General features: G+C 34.8%; 1 protein-coding gene across 2 annotated transcripts in view; it reads left to right on the top strand.

Annotated features, from left to right (window-relative positions):
- The window catches only part of LOC123674054 (UNC93-like protein), a 120,533-nt gene that overhangs the window by 43,694 nt on the left and 55,932 nt on the right, over nt 1–20,907 (top strand). For both annotated transcript variants that reach the window (XM_045608881.1, XM_045608883.1), the window contains exon 2: nt 14,093–14,125. In XM_045608881.1, coding sequence (XP_045464837.1) covers nt 14,093–14,125 — 33 coding nt within the window. The remainder of the gene's footprint in view (nt 1–14,092; nt 14,126–20,907) is intronic.

Below are 20,907 nucleotides of genomic sequence, written 5' to 3'. Positions count from 1 at the left end.
TTTTTGGGACAAGGATCCTGGCATCTCTCTTCGCAGAAGAGTGATAGCCGTTCTATAATTATGATAATTTCTATCGTCTTTAGAACGTGACATCATCGGAATTCTGCAAAATCTTTAACCTTTACAGCAGGAAAGCTGAACATGTAGTTAGAGAGTCATGAACATTGTGTTAATATGCGTTCCAACAGATTTAATTCTTTAATTTTGATTGTCCTTCCAGATACGGGACGCTAAATTGATAAATAAATATCTCTATGCAAGTGAAAATTAATTTATGGTTTATTGTTTACAATAAGGAAACTCTGAAATCTCTCGAGAATAGCTTAGTAACCACAAAACTGACGAAGTTGAATAGTAGAACTAGTAGAAATATTAGGAGTACAACTTTGCCTCCGCCGTTTTGAAATTGATGGGTAAGTGGTAGTCGAAATAAATATTTCATAGATGTCATACAATAAGCTTAGGTATTTGTAAACATAACGCCATCGAAATATCAGTCATTTGCGGGAGGTTTCAATTTTCTGCTTTAATAGGAAGTAATCTGCGGCTGAGGTTCGTCGAATGCTCTTAAATACCTATGGCGAGGCCGCTATTAGTGAAAGAACGTGCCGAGAGTGGTTTCAACGCTTGAAGAACGGTGATTTTGACGTCGAAGACCAGCATGGTGGTGGAAGAGAGAAGGTTTTCGAAGATGCAGAATTGGAGGCATTACTAGATCGAGACTCGTGGTAAACGAAACAAGGCAAAACGCCTGAAAGTCATGGAAATGATTCAGAAACAAGAAAATTGGGTGCCGTACGAGTTGAAGCCGAGAGATGTTGAATGGCGTTTCTTTGCTTGTGCACAGCTGCTTGCAAGGAAAAGACGGAAGGGATTTCTGCATCGCATTGTGACTGAAGACGAAAAATGGGTTCATTATAAGAAAATCATAGGGATATCCCGGCCATGCTTCCACATCGACGGCCAAATCGAATATTCTCGGTTCCAAAGTCATGCTCAGTATTTGGTGGGACCAGATTGGCGTATTGTATTATGAGTTTTTAAAAGTTAAAACCGACTGAAACTATCATAGGCGATCATTATCGAACGCAATTAATGCATTTGAGCCGAGCATTGAAAGATAATTGGCAGCAAATACAACGAGAGACATGAAAAGTGATTTAAAGCATGACAATATTCGACCCCATATTGCGAAAGTGGTCAAGAGACAAAAGATACTTGGAAACGTTGAAATGGGAAGTCCAGTTTATTATGTGATAAAAATAAAAAACGTACAGTATAAAACTCTTCAGATTCAATAATCGTTTCATTCGTGAAGAAAGAGAAAAGTCAAGAACCGACCTAGCTGGTTTAATACTAGTCTAACTGTTCGTAATAGGTGAAAAAAATAAGACCGTCAATTATTGCTAGGCACGTTCATCTTGTTCTGAAGCGAGCAACACGTAGTTTTTGCCATACATATGTTCGTCGGGTAGAATTTGAACGAACAAATTGAATATCAATGGATTTCGTCAATATTTTCATTTCATTTGAGTACTTATAGTTTTGATTGAAATCCGTTTTCATGTGTTATTGGCCTCCTTTTTGGATATTGATTTAGGTACACTTCGTCTGAATTATAATTGAAGAAATTGAAGAAAGAAGAACGCAAAGCTGCGAGAGGAGCTAAAACCACTAAATAAGTTTGATTTGTTATGAGACATAAAATTAAGATAAAGAAGCCAAATAACGTGGTAAGGAAGTAACAATTTTTTTTTAGTTAGGTGCAGCAAGGAATCATTTCAGTTGAATTTTAATTGTCAAATGTACTAGATTGTATATTTCAGATTGTCTGTTTTGAATCAGTAGGTATAGAGGGATGTGTCACCCGTTACCCTGTGACCCTGTATAAATAGAATTAATTCTTTGAATTAAATTAATCCATCTCGTTACATATTGCCTAGAATTCTAAATATAATTATATATATACTTGATTGGAATTCATGGAAATGCAGAAAAATAGAATGGAATAACCGAAATTGAATGTTATCAATAGATACTATTATGCTAATATTGCAAAATACCAATCACTTGCGAAATAATCAAATTTTCAATTCAGAGTAAACCATCATAATTCTAAGATAACCAAGGTAATTAACTCAAGATTGATGGTTCGTAATATGTCTCTCATATTATGTAATCGACCAATTTTTCAAGTGAATTATGTATGAGTGTGTATTGGTGGGGGAAATTGAAGTATTTGGTATTACTCAATTGCTGCTATTGTCGAAGTGAATATCTTGTATTTTATAAACGCGATTTTCACCAACGTCAATAATTATTTCATTCAATGCTAGAGTTGTGGCTCCTCATGTTATGATGCATTTTCTATTTTCAATAGAAGTTTATATAAACTGAATATGAACTTCAAAAGGATTTGTTATAAAATATGCATTTTGTCTGTATTTCATTCCATTAATTGATAGGAATAGGCAATTAAGATTAGAGATTCGTCAAGCTAAGTAGCTTGACTTTTTAATGAACTACTTGACTTGAAAATCGAGCTCGTGAAAAATTTCATACTTGAGCTTAGGGAATCCAATCCCGCAAATGCTGCAACTTCTCCTGGACGTAAGCTACGCCCTTGAAACCTCACTATGTTTCAGATCAGAACTCGATGTTCAAAAATCGTTTTTATTTGAGGGGTCTGTGACGAATAATTCAGGAGATATAACGATTTTTGGATAGAAATTCAATTTTTCCCCAAATTTCGAGTTTGAATTTCTTCAAAATTGTGAGGTCTACGCAAAATCGGTGAGCGGTGCAAGAATTGACGATTTCTAATTAGCCGAATTTCAATCTCACCTGAAAAATTCTTTGTCGAAAAATTTTCGTAAAATTTTCCATACCTTTTTTACCCTTAGAAAATTGAAAAAAAAATTAAAAGTCCCTTCATGGGACTATTGTACCATTTTATTGATTGATTCGACTATGTAGATCACGCAAATGCTTGCAGTTTGGCGATTATTACATTATTTCAGAAATTATAGGAAAAATCTGAAATTTTCGAGAAAAAAAATTATGATATTCCCGAGGATGCAACTTCTCCTGGACGCAAGCTACGCCCTTGAAACTTCAGTATGTGTTGGATCAGAACTTGATGATTGAAAACGTTTTTATTTGAGGGGTATGTAACGGATAATTTAGGAGATATATAGATTTTTAGGGGGAAATTCATTTTTTTTTTAATTTCGAGTTCAAATTTCCTGGAAACTGTGAGCTCTACGAAGAATCGGTGAGCAGAGCCATAACTGATGATCTCCAATTAGCCGAATTTCGATCTCACCTGAAAATCTTTCTGTCAAAAAATTTTCGTAAAATTTTCCATACCCAACCCTTAGAAAATTGAAAAAAACTAAAAGTTCCTTCATGGGAATATTGTTTAATATTATTGATTGATTCGACTATGTAGATCACGAAAATGCTTGCAGTTTGGCGATTAGTACATTATTTCAGAAATTATAGGTAAATATCTGAAATTTTCGAAAATGAAATGGATGAACTTCCCGAGGCTGCAACTTCTCCTGGACGTAAGCCACGCCCTTGAAACCTCACTATGTTTCAGATCAGAAAACGATGTTCAAAAAACGTTTTTATTTGAGGGGTCTGTGACGAATAATTTAGGAGATATAAAGATTTTTGGATGGAAATTCAATTTTTCCCAAATTTTGAATTCGAATTCCTTCACAACTGTGAGGTTCACGCAAAATCGGTGAGCGGTGCCAGAATTGACGATCCCTGATTATCTGAATTTCGATCTCACCTGAAATTTTTTCGTAAAATTTTCCATACAAAACCTTAAAAAAATTAAAAAGAATTAAAACATTATTTTCTGTAATTCACAAAATTTTTATTGAAATTAATGAAATATTTCTATAAATATGGTTCAGTTATTTTTGCATTGTTATTTGAAGCCATAATTGGAATTGTAAAATTAATTTTTGCCGAAAAATTTTTCATTACTAGTATGTTTGTACTAATGAAGGAGCAATTATCTTCCATATACATTCCGTTCGAGATAAATTATTCATCAGTGAGACGAACCCCATCATTTAAGAACATTTCAGTTCAAAATTCCAAGATTACAGAGATTTGGACAAAATGATAATCCGCTGTTCTTCTGAAACAAGAGCTCAAAAAACATCAATGTTCATTGACATTGACTTCTGAAGTCTAGATCAACCTCAGTCTCAACAATACTCACTATTATGTTAAACAATTCTAATATCCACCTGATTAATATTCGCATATTGATAACAATCAACAATTCCACCGCGAAACATTACCTTTACACAAGTAACAATCCCAGTATAATATGGCGGCATTGCTGTATTCATTAATTAATTTTTTTTTCTGCTCCACTGGTACGAAACGCAATATCTACCATACACAAGACGAAGATATGGACAACCTTGGCATTAACCATTCTGAATAAACCTCATGGATGATAATAGCGTTTTAAATTCCTCCATCGATTCAAGTGTAGCAATTTAAGCCGGCTAAATATGGCTATGCCAAGATTCAATTTTGCTACCTAGTAGGCGACGTTATTATCAAACATGTGATGCTTCTGGATGAGGTTAATAGCTGCGAAAAAACTAGACGTTATTGCGAATCAATGTATTGTGATTAGCCACCGTTCAAACTGCCAGCTTAGGAGCTATCAGCGTACAGAATTTCAATAGCAACGAATTGTTGTTGATGGAGGAAAAAGACCAGCGTGACATGTAGGCAGCCTTCAAGAATATAATCGTGGCAATTTGCGGACGTGGACGAGCACGACAATTTTTTGCGAATCGTCTATCAATTGGAATTATGATGGACTAGTAAAAGTTTGTAGGATTCAATGGAAATTTTTTCATAAAATTTGATTTTTTTATTTAACACGTTCATGGCGACAATTATCCCCGGGGGCATGTGTTGAGTCTTAAAGTTACTGAGGCACCAAAAACAAGATTGGATTATTCCAGTGCGAAAGCAATAAATAAGTTGTTATTTACCAATTTGAACGAAGCAATTCAATACTGAACATTCATAATTCTGTTCCCTAAAAAATATGACAATAATATTTCTCTTGATAATACAAAAACTACCTGAAGAGTGGTTTTTTAGAGCTATAGAACTTTAAATTGCAATAAAACAACGATGGATTATTAGATTGACATGAATTTTATTTATCCGCAAGATAATCTTGTGGCATTACATTTTAAATATGATTTCTGGCATATGATCGCCACGGCTGGCTCAGATGTAGTCCAATCTGGACGTTCAATTTTCGATGACTTTTTCCAACATTTGTGGCCGTATATCGGCAATAACACGGCGAATGTTGTCTTCCAAATGGTCAAGGGTTTGTGGCTTATCCGCATAGACCAATGACTTTACATAGCCCCTCAGAAAGTAGTCTAGCTGTGTTAAATCACAAGATTTCGGCACGAGCTGTGTGACATGTTGCGCCGTCTTGTTGGAACCACAGCTCCTGGACATCATGGTTGTTCAATTCAGGAATGAAAAAGTTAGTAATCATGGCTCTATACCGATCACCATTGACTGTAACGTTCTGACCATCATCGTTTTTGAAGAAGTACGGACCAATGATTCCACCAGCCCATAAAGCGCACCAAACAGTCAGTTTTTCTGGATGTAACGGTGTTTCGACATACATTTGAGAATTAGCTTCACTCCAAATGCGGCAGTTTTGTTTGTTGACGTAGCCATTCAACCAGAAGTGCGCTTCATCGCTGAACAAAATTCGCTTATGAAAATTGGGAACAACAGCAATCTCATTTTGGGCCCATTCGATGAATCTACGCCTTATTTGACGATCCTTTGGCTGAATTTGATGAATTGCCAAACCAAACTGAGAATAAATCACTTGACATCTGTTAAATCGGTCGCCATCTTGAACAGTAATGCCAACTTAAAGTTATATACCTCGAAAAAAACACCCTTTTGATTACTACTTCCAAAACAATTTACAACAGTTTGTACCTTGAATATTAGATTACCCCTTCGTTAGATAGATCCCGAAAAAAAAATTTACACATGTATCTCCGGGGGCATGTGCCCCACAGAGATCATGGACTGTAACATGCCCCTGGGGGCATGTGCCGCTCATAGATTGAAAAATCTATAGTCTCAGTGAACGTTTTAATAGATAGGCGTACAACTTTGCTTCCGCTGTTTTTTCCGAAATTCGAGGCTTTTTTGTGAAAAACTGGTTCATACATTTATGATTCAAAGTATTGTCCATCGGTGGCCACTACTTTCTCCTATCCTCTGGGCAGCGTACGAATCCCGCAATGAAAAAACTGGTCATCTTTTGAAGTGATCCACGAATCGATCCAATTTTTACTGCTTCATAATCCTGAAGTGCTGGTCAGCCAAGCCGTGTACCATTGCGATCGATACGAGTGATAGTCCGTTGTAGCAACGTCTGGAGAATATGGCGGGTGGGGTAGGACTTCTCATTTCAACGTTTCCAAGTATGTCTTGGCCACTTTCGCAACATGAGGTTGAGTATTGTCATGCTGTAAAATCACTTTATCATGTATCTCGTTGTATTACGGCCATTTGTCTTCCAATGTTCGGCTCAAACGCATTAATTGCATTCGATAAAGATCGCATGTGATTGCTTCAGTCGGTTTTAACATCTCATAATACACTACGCCGAGCTGATCCCACCAAATACTGAGCATGACCTTGAAACCGGGAATATTCAGTTTGGCCGTCGACATGGAAGCATAGCCTGGATATCCCCATGATTTTCTGCGTTTGAGATTGTCGTAATGAATCCATTTTTTGTCTCCAGTCACAATGCGATGCAGAAATCCCTTCCGTATTTGCCTTGCAAGCAGCTGTTCACAAGGGAACAAACGCCGTTCAACATCTCTCGGCTTCAACTCGTACGGTACCCAATTTCCTTGTTTCTGAATTATTCACATGTCTTTCAGACGTTTTGGATTGTTTCGTTTGCTACGAGTCTTGATCAAGTAATGCCTCCAAATCTGCATCTTCGAAAACTTTCTCTCTTCCACCGCCAGGTCTTCGACGTCAAAATCACCGTTCTTGAAGCGTTGAAACCACTCTTGGCACGTTCTTTCACTAATAGCAGCCTCGCCATAAGTATTTTAGAGCATTCCATATTGGCAAATATTGGCAACTATTCCAAAAAAAAAATCCAACTATAAATCTTCAGCGCCTACTCTCCAAAATGACCTTAAATAACTGACAAATATCCCAAAACCTTTGAGTGCTTCAAGCAGCAACCAAAAGTATTTGGTTGATATCAAAAACTAGATTTTGCTTCATTTCATACCTGAAGTGAATATCCCCAACTGTAACATTATATTTTCATTATTTTTTTGTATAACGTTAATTGAAATCTATAGTTGCATAGCATGTTTCGTGTTAGATCAAATAAAATCACAATTCAATAATAATTCCTGATAGATACTCTGATATTTAGAAAGGAATCCACTTGTAAAGCAACTATTTCACGAATCCTTCCAGTTATGTATTTATTGAGCTCGTTTACTGGAAGCAGTGTCTACTCTGTGTGTTTCCATTGTTCTTAACGAGACCCTGATCTTTAAGACAAATTCCTGCACATGAATCATATCGGAGTGTGGACTTAATGGTCCAGTATCAGTTTCAATAATTAACTCCATGTTCTCGATTACGCAACCATACCCGTAGACCTGCCAGTTCCCACGAAGAAAATTACTTCTTAGGAAGGATACAATTAATCATTCTTTACTGGTGACTTGGCAACTACAAAACAACAAATACCGAAAACACTGGTTTACATACTGGATTTTCGTGGAGATAATATACCTATCTACCTTTTTGATGAAAGTTCTATAAAAATTAATTGGTACAAAAAACTTTGAATGGTCTCATTAGGTTTGTTCCTTGATGTTGTAATCATTGAAATTTGGAAGGTTGTGATGATATCAGAAGACGAAGGAAGGCATTGATTTGACGTCAAGGGCGTTTGAGAGCTCGTTCATTGATGCGATTATTTGGAAAACCCTTTACAAATCAAATTTCAACCTAATTGGCTCTGTTGTCACGCAAATTTCAATATTGTGCTTGAAATTTTTTTGGTTCTTGAGATGAGATCGACATGCCAATTTGCAAAGAACTGACTGTTGCATAAATTGAGCTGGTGGCTCTACATCAGTTTGGCGAAACAATTATTGTCTTCAATTTGAAATTCAACTTTTTTCCTAACTAGTATTGTTGAATACAGAATGAACAATATTTTCCTACAACTGCTTATAAAATAGCGTATTATCCATAGCTTACTGAATTTCAAAACTATATACGTAGGTATATGCCTATACTGTGATAAATATTATTCCTCACGGTACTTTTTCCATACTTCACCAATGACCAATGAAATTGAGTTTTTGAAAAGTCGTTTATATGGAAATGCAAGAAATGCATAGATGTTGTCAGCAAAGGCCATTTTGAATCAGGTCTCACAGTAATAAACATGGATAGAGGGATCACATGTCATTTTCAATAAGCAAATTTTGTCCTCAACATGAACTATCAAATTTGACATGAAGTTCGCGGAAATGAAAACATAAGCGTGATACGATATTGTACTCAATTCACGAGTTTCTTCACAAAGGACGCACTTCTTATGTCCCATAGTGAATCAACGTTTCATATTAATTCAAAATATATTGAAATAAATATCTTAATATATCAGAAATTCAGAAAACAAACTTCAAACGCGCCAAACGACGTGAAACAACCCTTGACACTAGGAGAGCAAAAGTTGCCAAACCTTGGATTTCAACAAGTAGATACAGAAAATAATAAATATTCTGCTTATTAAAAATTCGACAATTAGAAAAAAAAATGGATTCCTAATATTCGAATCATTCAAATAAATATATTTCATTCAATATAATACCTACACACTCATAATCTAACCATGTTGGGGATATGTAAAAATTGCGTATACCCCCCTCTATCTATGTTTATTACTCTATGAATCAGGTACATTACTTACTTAGATTTGTGCAGTTGTAAGAAAATTATATTGTACAACATGAGGAGAAAGTACTTTTTCTCACTCGTGTGTTTGCGGCACTTGCCTTTCAAGCTCGTGCCACAAACTTCCACACTCGTGAGAAAAGTTGAATTTTCCCCACTTATTGCACAATAAACTATTCACTAACTAATCCGTTCATTCTGCCACATCTATCTACAATATTAATAATAATCAATAGAACAAAATTGTGGGAGAATATCGCAGGTTCGCACAGATTTCTTGGCCATATTTTATTATTATATGGTGGTACTCAGAACTCTCCGGCCACGAATTTATCTATTATCTGTCAAATTGGTGATACAGAAAGCTGTTCTGCCAACCCATATTTTTCAATGCAAAAATCACTAAACGATATTCATGAGTATATTTCATTAATTTCATCAAAAATTCAGTGAATTAGAGAAAATAATGTATATTATTCGTACAGAAGCCTCATTCTACCACCCATTCATTAAAAACTCGCCACTTTATGTCTCGTTTTTGAATTTTGAACACGTGGAAGAATATTGATGCCTTCTGCACTTATATCATAAATAACTATTTTCGAGCATTTCCATTCAAAAATACCCTAATTTCGATTCTTCGCATAATGATTATCCCGTATCGAACTTCCGGATGGACCACTTATAATTTCGGCATAAACTGAATGAGAATGTACAGTTATGGTCAGGTCGATAATCCTTCATTCATTCGCAAAATTTGATACCTGTAATGGATGGATTACGTATCTAGATGACAGGATAACTGTATGCGAATGTTTTCACTCCGGAATGCAACAACAAATATGTAATGTCCACACAAGTGAATGATTTTACCGCTAGCTAATTAAAATATCGTTTCCGAGAATTTAAATATTCAAGTTCAATAAAATCCAAGTTGAGATCGATGATGATGAATATGCATGAAATCGATTGAAACGTCCCAATTATTCCACATTGGTGTTTATCGATGAAAAAAATTGCACAGGCTTTTTATCACTCGATTTTCTCTAACCAGGCCTCAGGAAATAAATCAAATCCAAAGGAACACATTAAAATTACGATTTTCAAGAATATTCTGTGTTCTGTACTCAAAACGAAATTAATAGATAAGATTGAATATACATCCACTCATGTAAATTCATAAAACCCAGTGTAAATTTTTCAAATTTATAATTTATTCGGTGTCTTTCATTTTCATAATTTATAAGTACAAATCATCCAATAAATTTGAATAGATAAAAGGGAAATTTTTATTATCAAGAATGTATTAAAATTGCAAATTCATTTGTAGAAAGTGTGTTATTGGGTCTCATTTTGGCAGAGAATAGAAATTGTTGAAAGAACTGTATACCCCAGTTGAAATGTTATCTTTTATGATATGGATATAACATGGATATAACATCTCATCAGTACCAATACGTCTTCAAAATTGATTAAAATATGAAATATTCAAAATAAAAAGAAGTTTTTCCTGCTATTTGAAAAGTCTTACACACAAAATAAGACAATCATAGAATTGAAAAAAAATAGTTCATAACCATCAGTACAAATGCATATTATGGTTTTGAAGTTTCTTGGTGCATAATATGTCTGAAAATACTGATGTATCTTCTGATTGAATTTTGTTCAATATCATTAATTCGAGATTCCTATTTCTCCTTTCTACTGTGGGTGGCTCTACTTAAGACATTAGTCATATTTCCATGACTGCGAAAAACTTTCACTTCTTTCCGTAGGGGGCGTTTATATTGAAATGGTCATATTTCTATGGAAACGATGCGGAAATTAAGAGTGAATTATCAACAATCTCCTTATTATAATACAAGGAGGCTAAACCCTTGAAAAGCAATTTTTATCCTAAATTTTCTCAAGAGATAGAAGGCACACCTGTATTTCTAGACATCCTAGGTGCATACTCATTACCAAACAATATGTCATTAACTAACACGTCATTAAATAAGTCTTGATCCTGAATTTCGGAATACAGAGTTGACACTATTTTTTTTATGGGAAAAATAGGTACTGTACAAGCTAAGCAATGTATTGATAAGTTATTCAAACTCTGCTTCATCGACAACAATGGCTTTGTTTTTAATGAAGAACTGATTGCCAAGATTGAAGCCTATTTCGAAAACAGAGACTAAACTTTCTACAGAAAACATATTGAAAAGTTGAAGGAGCATTCTTGAAGGTGAATATGTTAACGAAAAGTGTCGAATTTTTCACAAAAACTGTTTTTATATATTAGACCCGGGACTTATGTAGTGAAGTTATTAATTATTATCAATGTGCAAACAATATACCTGATACCAGCGTCATCTACTGGCTTTAACTCAAAAGCATAATACTTCTCTGTAGGTTCCTAGATCAATTAATGAATCCATTAATGAATTATTCATTACAAATTACTCATATCGTCCTTTAAATGTTGGATCGAATCAATTTCTTTTTACTATAAATCATTTGTAGATAATTGATTTTTATAGCGTTCAATTCCAAGATACTATAACTGTTCGGTTTTTTTTTATATAGACCACATTTTCGCAAATGAGTATAAATCTGAAGCTATGACAGCTTGAACGTTCCAAATACTTATCGTACTTTTGTAAAAATGATAATTTCCGAATTAACTGTTCAACTGATACGAAATCAGAGATTATATTGGCAATAATCGTTTCCACTATGATATGATCTACACAAGTAAGTAGCCAACTAGGTACTAAAGGAAATCACGTTCAAAATGTGTGCAATTAAACTTATATACAATTCGAATCTAGATCGAATCATACAGGTTGCATACAATACTCTGTCACAACCCCTACTTCCTTCTGAACTACAAAACTTGCACGACCCGATTGCAAATAACAAAAGATCGTCTAATCAATTGAGGCAGTTGAGCGCAAAATTTGGAACGGCATAAATAATTTCATATTTCGCACGAATCCCCTAGATGACTATCATCACTCTCTCTTCTCTTGTTATTTCGAATTGTTGCGGCGTGAATTTGACCTTCATTTGCCCTTGAACATGTGTAAGAATACATTGAAGTTAAAGACTTACCGGCAATCATGATTATGAACATTTAATATTGAATCTAATTTTTTTAGTCTCTGAAAAAATATTAGAGGAACTCAATTCGGAAATAGTTGTTTGAGTGCTCGTTCCCCAAAGAGAAGGCTATACAGGGTGATTCACCGGGATGGCCTATTAGACGTTTATGCTGAAATAACCCCCACTATTTTTGTACCTCGAATCGACTGAAATAATTAAAAATATCTTGAGTTTTGATGGATTTGAGTTGTCCAAGTTCATGATCTTCTTATGAACTCCCTGTACATTTTTGGTCCAAACCGCAAACACTTTTATAATAACGGGTGTTTTTTTTCGAGGTATATAACTTTAAGTTGGCATTACTGTTCAAGATGGCTAACGATTCAACAGCTGTTGAGTGATTTATTCTCAGTTTGGTTTGGCAATTCATCATAAATAGACTCACGCCTGAACAACGCTTGCAAATAGTGCTATTTTATTTCGAAAATAATGGTTCTGTGCGGAATACGTATCGCGCACTACGTCCATTAGCGATGAAGCTCACTTCTGGTTGAATGGCTACGTCAACAAACAAAACTGCCGCATTTGGAGTGAAGCTAATCTTCAAGAGTATGTCGAAACACCGTTACATCCAGAAAAACTGACTGTTTGGTGCGCTTTATGGGCTGGTGGAATCATTGGTCCGTACTTCTTCAAAAACGATTATGGCCAGAACGTTACAGTCAATGGTGATCAGTATAGAGCCATGATTACTAACTTTTCCATTCCTGAATTCAACAACCATGATGTCCAGGAGATGTGGTTCCAACAAGACGGCGCAACATGTCACACAGCTCGTGTCACAATCGATTTATTGAAAGACACGTTTGGTGACCGCCTAATTTCACGTTTTGGACCTGTGAATTGGCCTCCAAGATCTTGTGATTTAACACCGCTAGACTACTTCCGTGGGGCTATTTAAAGTCATTGGTCTATGCGGATAAGCCACAAACCCTTGACCATTTGGAAGACAACATTCGCCGTGTTATTGCCGATATACGGCTACAAATGTTGGAAAAAGTAATCGAAAATTGGACGTCCAGATTGGAATACATCTGAGCCAGCCGTGGCGGTCATATTCCAGAAATCATATTTAAAATATAATGCCACAAGATTATCTAAAATAAATAAAATTCATGTCAATCGAATAATCCATCGTTGTTTTATTGCAATTTAAAGTTCTATAGCTCTAAAAAAAAACACTCTTTACTACGTATTTGCAAAATCGAAAAAAAAATTATTTTCGAAAAATGCTGCCGAAATATTAAAAAAAAATGTGAGTCCTCATCGCCACCATTTCTTTCATAAGAATCCCATTAACTCATGAACCGTTAGGTTTTCACCCAAGGTATGGCATATTGTCAAAATTGTCGTCGAAAGAGCTATCTAATGAAGCAATAATATACTGGATGTGTATATGTTGTAGTCTGTTTCCGGTATAACCGGAAATTGTAGAGATCTGAAAATATTTTGAGGAGAAAAATCAATGTCTCAAACCCCGATATGCAAATTTTCAGTTTTCCATAAACTAATAGGATATCTCGGTGAATCACACTGTATTATTTCGTCACGATGTGGTATTTTTACAATTTTGAGTGGCAAATAGTCACAAACGAATATGTTTGACTCACTCAGGATAATCTCAGTTTCCTTCAGATGTATCTGATCATCATTAAATTTGTAAAATTCTCTTAATGGTTGCCGAGTTGAGTATAAAAGAATATTATGCAAATGATAAACCAATTGAAATTAGAATTTGAAAATCGTTCTACTGAATCAAGCACGTGAAAACCTAGGTGAAAACATAGGTATCCCAAAAATTCTCAGTTTAATATCGCAAGCTCATCATTCTAGATTAATCATTTGAAAATTCTGAATATATTTGATTCTAATTTTCTATTTTTGTTCACAGGACAGCCACAACAAAACCCACCAATTCGCAAAGGTAAGAATATAAGAAATAGCAAAGGCCGAGAAACTTCAGATGATATCATCTCATCTTGTTTCTTTTAGTTGGATAGTTTGATTTAGGTTGACAGCAATCTACCTGCATATTCGCACTGGCTATTTCATCTGATTTATTCACATCTTCTTGACAGGAGGATTACGTTGGCATAGTTTCCACTCGATCTACGCAAATCTCACCTATCCAATAAATCAAAAACGCTTCAATTGATTTATCGATGACACAAGAGAATCCTTAACATACCTTATTCAATATATCGATATAACGTTCAGATTTATCACCATACCATTTGCACAACCATGTGGTTATGTATGTATATTGATCTCTTCCTCATTTCAAGGTATATTGGCTACCGAAAAAACCAAGGTCATAACCTGTACCTACTTTATTATCTTCACTAGCAGGAAGTGTATATGATCGTTTCTAGCAATTTGGTCAATTTATATTTCTCGACTTAGTCTTCCTATTTAGAAGCATTCGTTAGAAATTGGTATATAGTTCATTTTTTTAGCAATGGTATGACGTCAGCGATCACAGAAAAAGAACGGTGCCAGACTGTTAAAACAATTCATTTCTGTTTACGAAACAAGCGAGACGTCAGGTGAAAAATCTGATCACTACTAAAATGCCCAGTCCGAGTCAACTGTTGATGTCAGTAACACAAGTAACTAACCTATATCAACACTCCTTGTTTCTGATCTTCAAAAGACGTTAGCAACCAATTTTAGAAGAATCTATTTATGGAGGACCAGACAACATCAAATAATGATATTGTAAACAAATAACTCATGATAGTGAGCTTATTTTTGTTTACAGTAGGTCATTTCTTTCATTGACAAATATTACTTTAACTTCCGTTCCAAATCATTCAAAATCAAGAGTATCTGTATATCAAAATAATTCACTTCAGGCAGATAAATAACAAAAACTTCTACTTGCTAATATTTTCGGACGAATAAAAGAATTGTGAAAACGTAATCAAATGCATTTAAAAGATTCAAGAAGTAATGTTGTTGTGTACCCCCAATGACGTGTTTTGAAAAATTTAGAACATGGAAATGAAAACGATAACAAACCTAATGAAGTCGGTTCGTTGACATGATCCTCGATATCATTATCACAATTTATAATTAAATCATCTGAATGCTTTTAATCAATAACCAACACTATTTCGTGTTTTACTTATAATGTTCGTTCTTCCATTGTTCTTATGCACCTACAGCACTTTTGAAACATTTCAGATGATCCAAAGTACCTCTTTTCTTCTAAATAAATCAATATTTTTGAAGCTTAAACAGATCTCAATAGTTCTAATGTTTTTTATTCGTCCTTGAGATTTCTCTAAGTATCGGGTGTTTTTTTTCGAGGTATATAACTTTAAGTTGGCATTACTGTTCAAGATGGCGACCGATTTAACAGCTGTCGAGTGATTTATTCTCAGTTTGGTTTGGCAATTCTTCATTAATAGACTCACGCCTGAATAACGCTTGCAAAAATTGCAATTTTATTTCGAAAATAATGGTTCTGTGCGGAATACGTATCGCGCACTACGTCCATTTTATTTTGTTTAGCGATGAAGCGCACTTCTAGTTGAATGGCTACGTCAACAAACAAAACTGCCGCATTTGGGGTGAAGCTAATCCTCAAGTGTATGTCGAAACACCGTTGCATCCAGAAAAACTGACTGTTTGGAATCATTGGTCCGTACTTCTTCAAAAACGATGATGGCCAGAACGTTAGAGTCAATGGTGATCGGTATAGAGCCATGATTACTAACTTTTTCATTCATGAATTGAACAACCATGATATCCAGGAGCTGTGGTTCCAACAAGACGGCGCAACATGTCACACAGCTCGTGACACAATCGATTTATTGAAAGACACGTTTGGTGACCGCCTAGTTTCACGTTTTGGACCTGTGAATTGGCCTCCAAGATCTTGTGATTTACACCGCTAGACTACTTTCTGTGGGGCTATGTAAAGTCATTGGTCTATGACTCTATGCGGATAAGCCACAAACCCTTGAGTAATTGGAAGACAACATTCGCCGTGTTATTGCCGATATACGACCACAAATGTTGGAAAAAGTCATCGAAAATTGGACGTCCAGATTGGACTACATCCGAGCCAGCCGTGGCGGTCATATGCCAGAATTATAATTAAAATGTAATGCCACAAGATTATCTTGCGGATAAATAAAATTCATGTCAATCGAATAATTCATCGTTGTTTTATAGCAATTTAAAGTTCTATAGCTCTAAGAAAAACACCATTAAGTTAGGAGAACATTAGGTATTCTGTGCTTCTAAATCTCTCGTCTTTGATTTCGATTAAGATATCTTGCAACATATTGGAGAGTAACCGAAGACCATATTTCTTCTATGGTTTTGTTGGCTAGGTATTGCGATTTTTTTCTTTCATATTCATGCGATTTTTCATCATAATAACAATCCTCAGAATTATGAAATCTGAAAAACTTGTTTGCAGTCTTTCTTCGTAGAATTTACATAGTGGGTGCTATACAGTGTATATAATAGAGGTAAAATTCAAATTATTCCTAATGAGTACATAATACAACGTGTAGAATACATTATTATTGTTAGTGTCGGTAGATTTGAGTTACATAACCGAGCATTTTAAAAGCTATATTTACACAAGTTACAGTACTATCAACCAGAGAAAAAAAGGTTTGTGTTCTTTGTCATAAATATCAAATCTTCTCACGATAGCATCCTTGAATTACTGTCAATTTCCATTCATTCAAGTGTCGTTCATCATATGTTTTTTAACGATTGTTTCAATAATTGCTCATTAAAATCATCCTGAGAAGAAAACAGTAAATCTCGAGGATTTTCTGTTACTTCTCAAGAAAAATCGATGATGTTTATGAAGTTAATGTTTTGCACATCTTTGGTATATCATCACAGTTGTGAAAGCTGAATTTGGCTAAACTACTTCCAGGATATCACTCTATTGAAGCGACTTCATTATTTTTCTACGAGTTTTTTTTCAATATTAATAATGAATTAGCTCTTCGATCCCAAATTTACAATCCGGATGTGATTATTATGCTGAAGTCAGCTTCTTTGACGCAAACATTATCTGTCTAGTAATAGATTACGATCTTAAGGTCATCCACTTTGGTGTAGGTGTCTATATTATGTTATCTGGATAATTTGGAAATAAGCTTGTGGTGTTTTTAAAGTACAGTAAATTCATTAATAGTTATTGTTTTGGGTTGGCCCTTACGTATACTCATTTTCAATCATTGAAAACAGTACTTAAATTGTAACTATGAGATTAAGACATCTGTCAAAATAATAAAAAAAGCATTAATGTGATGTGAGAAGTCTAGGGCTTTTTCACTCTTGCTTAAATTAATATCCATGTGATAGTTTTTTCACGAAATTTTGTTACTCTACCTTCGAAGTGACAGGTTATGAAAACGTAATGTTTTAACATCCTTTTTTCTTGAATAATTTATATATAAATGCTCCTTTGCCATGAACTTGAAGTCCCAAGGAAATTTACTTCTTTCTCGTATATTCTTCCATATTGGCATTTCTTTGACCCTCTCTGAAAACAAATGAAAAATCAAGAAATCTAGAAACCTCTTTGAAGTTGCTAAATTTGAGAAATAAAAGTAAACTAAAAATCCCAATAGAAATATATAAGTAGGTTGATAGGAGGAATTTGGCAAGTTTGCAAAATGATTTTGTCATACATAATTTGGGGAATTCGAAAGTTGCAGGAAATTAACTATTCTTTTCTCAAAAATCAATTTTCAAATCCTACAAATCTCTTTCATTCTCATTCTAATACAACATGGTTTTAGTTTTTTTCATACATACCATATCCTTCTTTGATGAAAAGTATACAAAATTCAAATCAAACTTGGACAAGGTAGAAAAAATTGACGAAAAATGAAGTGAGGTGAGGAATTTTTCAAAAAAAACTAAATATCTCAGAATGATTTTTGGTTATCGAAAAATATTAGGGATTCAAGGCTTGGCTTAATTTTAAAGCTTCTTGGATTGAGCTTGAATTGATTTCAAGTCAAGCTCTAGTCAATTAGTAGTTTCTCAATCTCAAGTCAAGTATTTATTTATCAAGTACTTGAATCATATCAAGCTACTTGTTTTTTGTTGCAGTTCTATTGCGTAGTGTTACATCAATCAAAAAAAAATGATAAAATGAGAAGGAACCTTGCAAAAAACACTTTTATTCATCAAACTTATTGTATAAAAGAAGCGAAAATATCATTTTTTTTTAAATAGAAAAATAAATTAAATCACTATAAATCATAATAAAATAAGAAATAATAAAAAAATTGAGTTTCTCAATATTGAGAAACCTCCAGGCTTTGTTTGATTTCATAATTTTCCATCCAGGATCTATGACACATGAGGCATCTTATGAATATGTCGCCTAACCTTTTGCAGGCTTTTGTAACTGTAAGAGCAGCTCTGGAAAATTGTCTTTCAACAGGAGCTGAATATGCTTGCGTTGATAAAAAATCATGGCCATTTTGGCCAAGTTAGGAAAGATATTTCTGAAACTACCAAAATCTACCAATAGATTTCACAGAAATGTGGGAAAACTACTAACAAAGTCACACTGGCGAATTCTTCATTCTCTCGGCGCTCGAGTAATCCCCTTATTTAGTTTAAGCGCGCATCGAGATTGCAGAAATATATGCCGAGCGACGCGTGAATATCAAGCTCAAGTAATATCAAGTAACTTGATATCAAATCAAGCAATGAATATTTAAAATCGAATCAAGTCAAGCTCAACTATGTTATTTTTCACGAGCTTAATTTTCAAATCAAGTAGTTGGTTAAAATGTCAAGATACTTGGCTTGATTAATCCCTAATAAATGTGGCTCAATCGAGCAAATTAGTAATACTAACACCTCTTTCAAGGTTCACATCTACTTTGGAAACATTTATTTATATTTAGGGCACAATATCACCTTAGGAGAAGTAAATCGAACATATTGCTCATGATTACCACCTTAATTACACGCTATTACAAAAAGTAAATGAGTCAAGGGACCTGGGTATAGTTTTCGATCCGAAACTCACGTTTTCTTCCCATATTGCAAATATAACGGCAAGTGCTATGAGGATCATGGGTTTTGTGATTCGTAATTGTAGGGAATTTTCATCCTTTGCAGCAATTTCCTCTGTGTACCAAGCTTTGGTGAAGAGTAAATTGACATATTGCAGTTCAGTGTGGAATCCTTGCCAGGCAAAATATGTAACTTGCATTGGGGGTGTACAGAGGTTTCTCAAATTCGGTTTTCAGAGAAAACATGGTTTTTATGCCGTTAGAGGATACAGTTACGACTCTCTTTTGGATGAGTTTAATTTCATTTCGCTCAGAAAGGTCCGCGAAATTAATGATTTGGTCTTCCTTTATAAGATAATTCACGGACGGATCAATGTGCAGAAGTTATAATAATCTTCAGAGTGTGGATATATTTTTCTTGGCACTTATTGTTCAGTGCACTTCAGAATTAAATCTTATTTTTAAATATTTTTTTGTCGTAGGCTTATCATGATTTGTTTCTTTCTGTTTTGATAGTATAATTATTGTATGATTTTATAAGATAGTTTAATTATGTACACCTGTAATTGGGCTTTACCTGTAGTTGGATGTATTATTTTCAAAATAAAATAAAATAAAAATAAATCAAAGAGCAGGGAAAAGCTCTTAATACCATTCAATGTAAATCTCTCGGATGGAAAAAACCCTCCTCTTCGTAAATCTTCCTTTCTCGTCTCGCTTCGCCCAAGTGAGCATGCATCCTAAAATTGGTCCCTCCGCACGGGGATCAGCGTTCGCCAGAGGTAACCGTGGTTATGGTAATGGTCGACGGTGCCTCGATTATCGACACCGTGAGGTGAATGTGTGTATCGCGAGGACACGGAAGATGGCTGTGATGCAACTGCATTCTTCGTTTCGTAAAATTGTACACAGAGATCGGCATGTAATTATTCGCTCGAATACGGAAATCGACACCGCGAGCGATTGCGTGAATTATTGCCGTGGGCGCACCTTTATGTCCGATATTAAAAAACGGCCTTCCCTAAAGGCATCTCTCCACGATATAAAAAAAGCAGACACAGGAGTTTATAGACACGAGGCTGTGTTGTCGTTAATACGGCATTTTCGTTAATTTACGACGTTTGTTTGTAAGTGTCAAACAAGTGTTTAGTCTTCAAATGGACACCCGCCGATGTGTTTTCTAGTTATTAGTACTTCGAACGAGATGTCGTCAGTTTTATTGGATATTAAAGTATGGAAATATAAAGGTAGAGCTGCATGTGACACCGTGTTACTGCCACATTTCCTGGTTTTTTTTTTTTTTTGGAGATCGTTCTCCGAACCGTCTGTAATTTTATTATGTTGAACCTGGAATGATTTTTAACGATAGGAATTCATCAAGCCGAAGTGGCTTCAAATTTCAACCAACTACTTGACTTGAAAACCAAGCTCGTGAAAAATTACATACCGGAGCTTGACTTGACTTGATTTCAAATATTTATTGTTTGACTTGAAATCAAGCTACTTGATATTACTTAAGCTTGATATGCATGCGTCGCACAGCATATATTTCTGCAATCTCGTGCGCGCTTAAACTAAATAAGGGGATTCCTCGAGCACCGAGAGACTGAAGCATTCGACAGTGTGATTTTATTAGTAGTTTTCTCACATTTCTTTGAAATATATTGGTAGATTCTGGTAGTTTGAGAAA

The sequence above is a fragment of the Harmonia axyridis genome, chromosome 2 (genome assembly GCF_914767665.1).
Source record: "Harmonia axyridis chromosome 2, icHarAxyr1.1, whole genome shotgun sequence".
Taxonomy (NCBI): domain Eukaryota; kingdom Metazoa; phylum Arthropoda; class Insecta; order Coleoptera; family Coccinellidae; genus Harmonia; species Harmonia axyridis.
The sequence above is the reverse complement of the archived record's forward strand: the minus strand, read 5'-3'. Positions and strand labels throughout refer to the sequence as shown.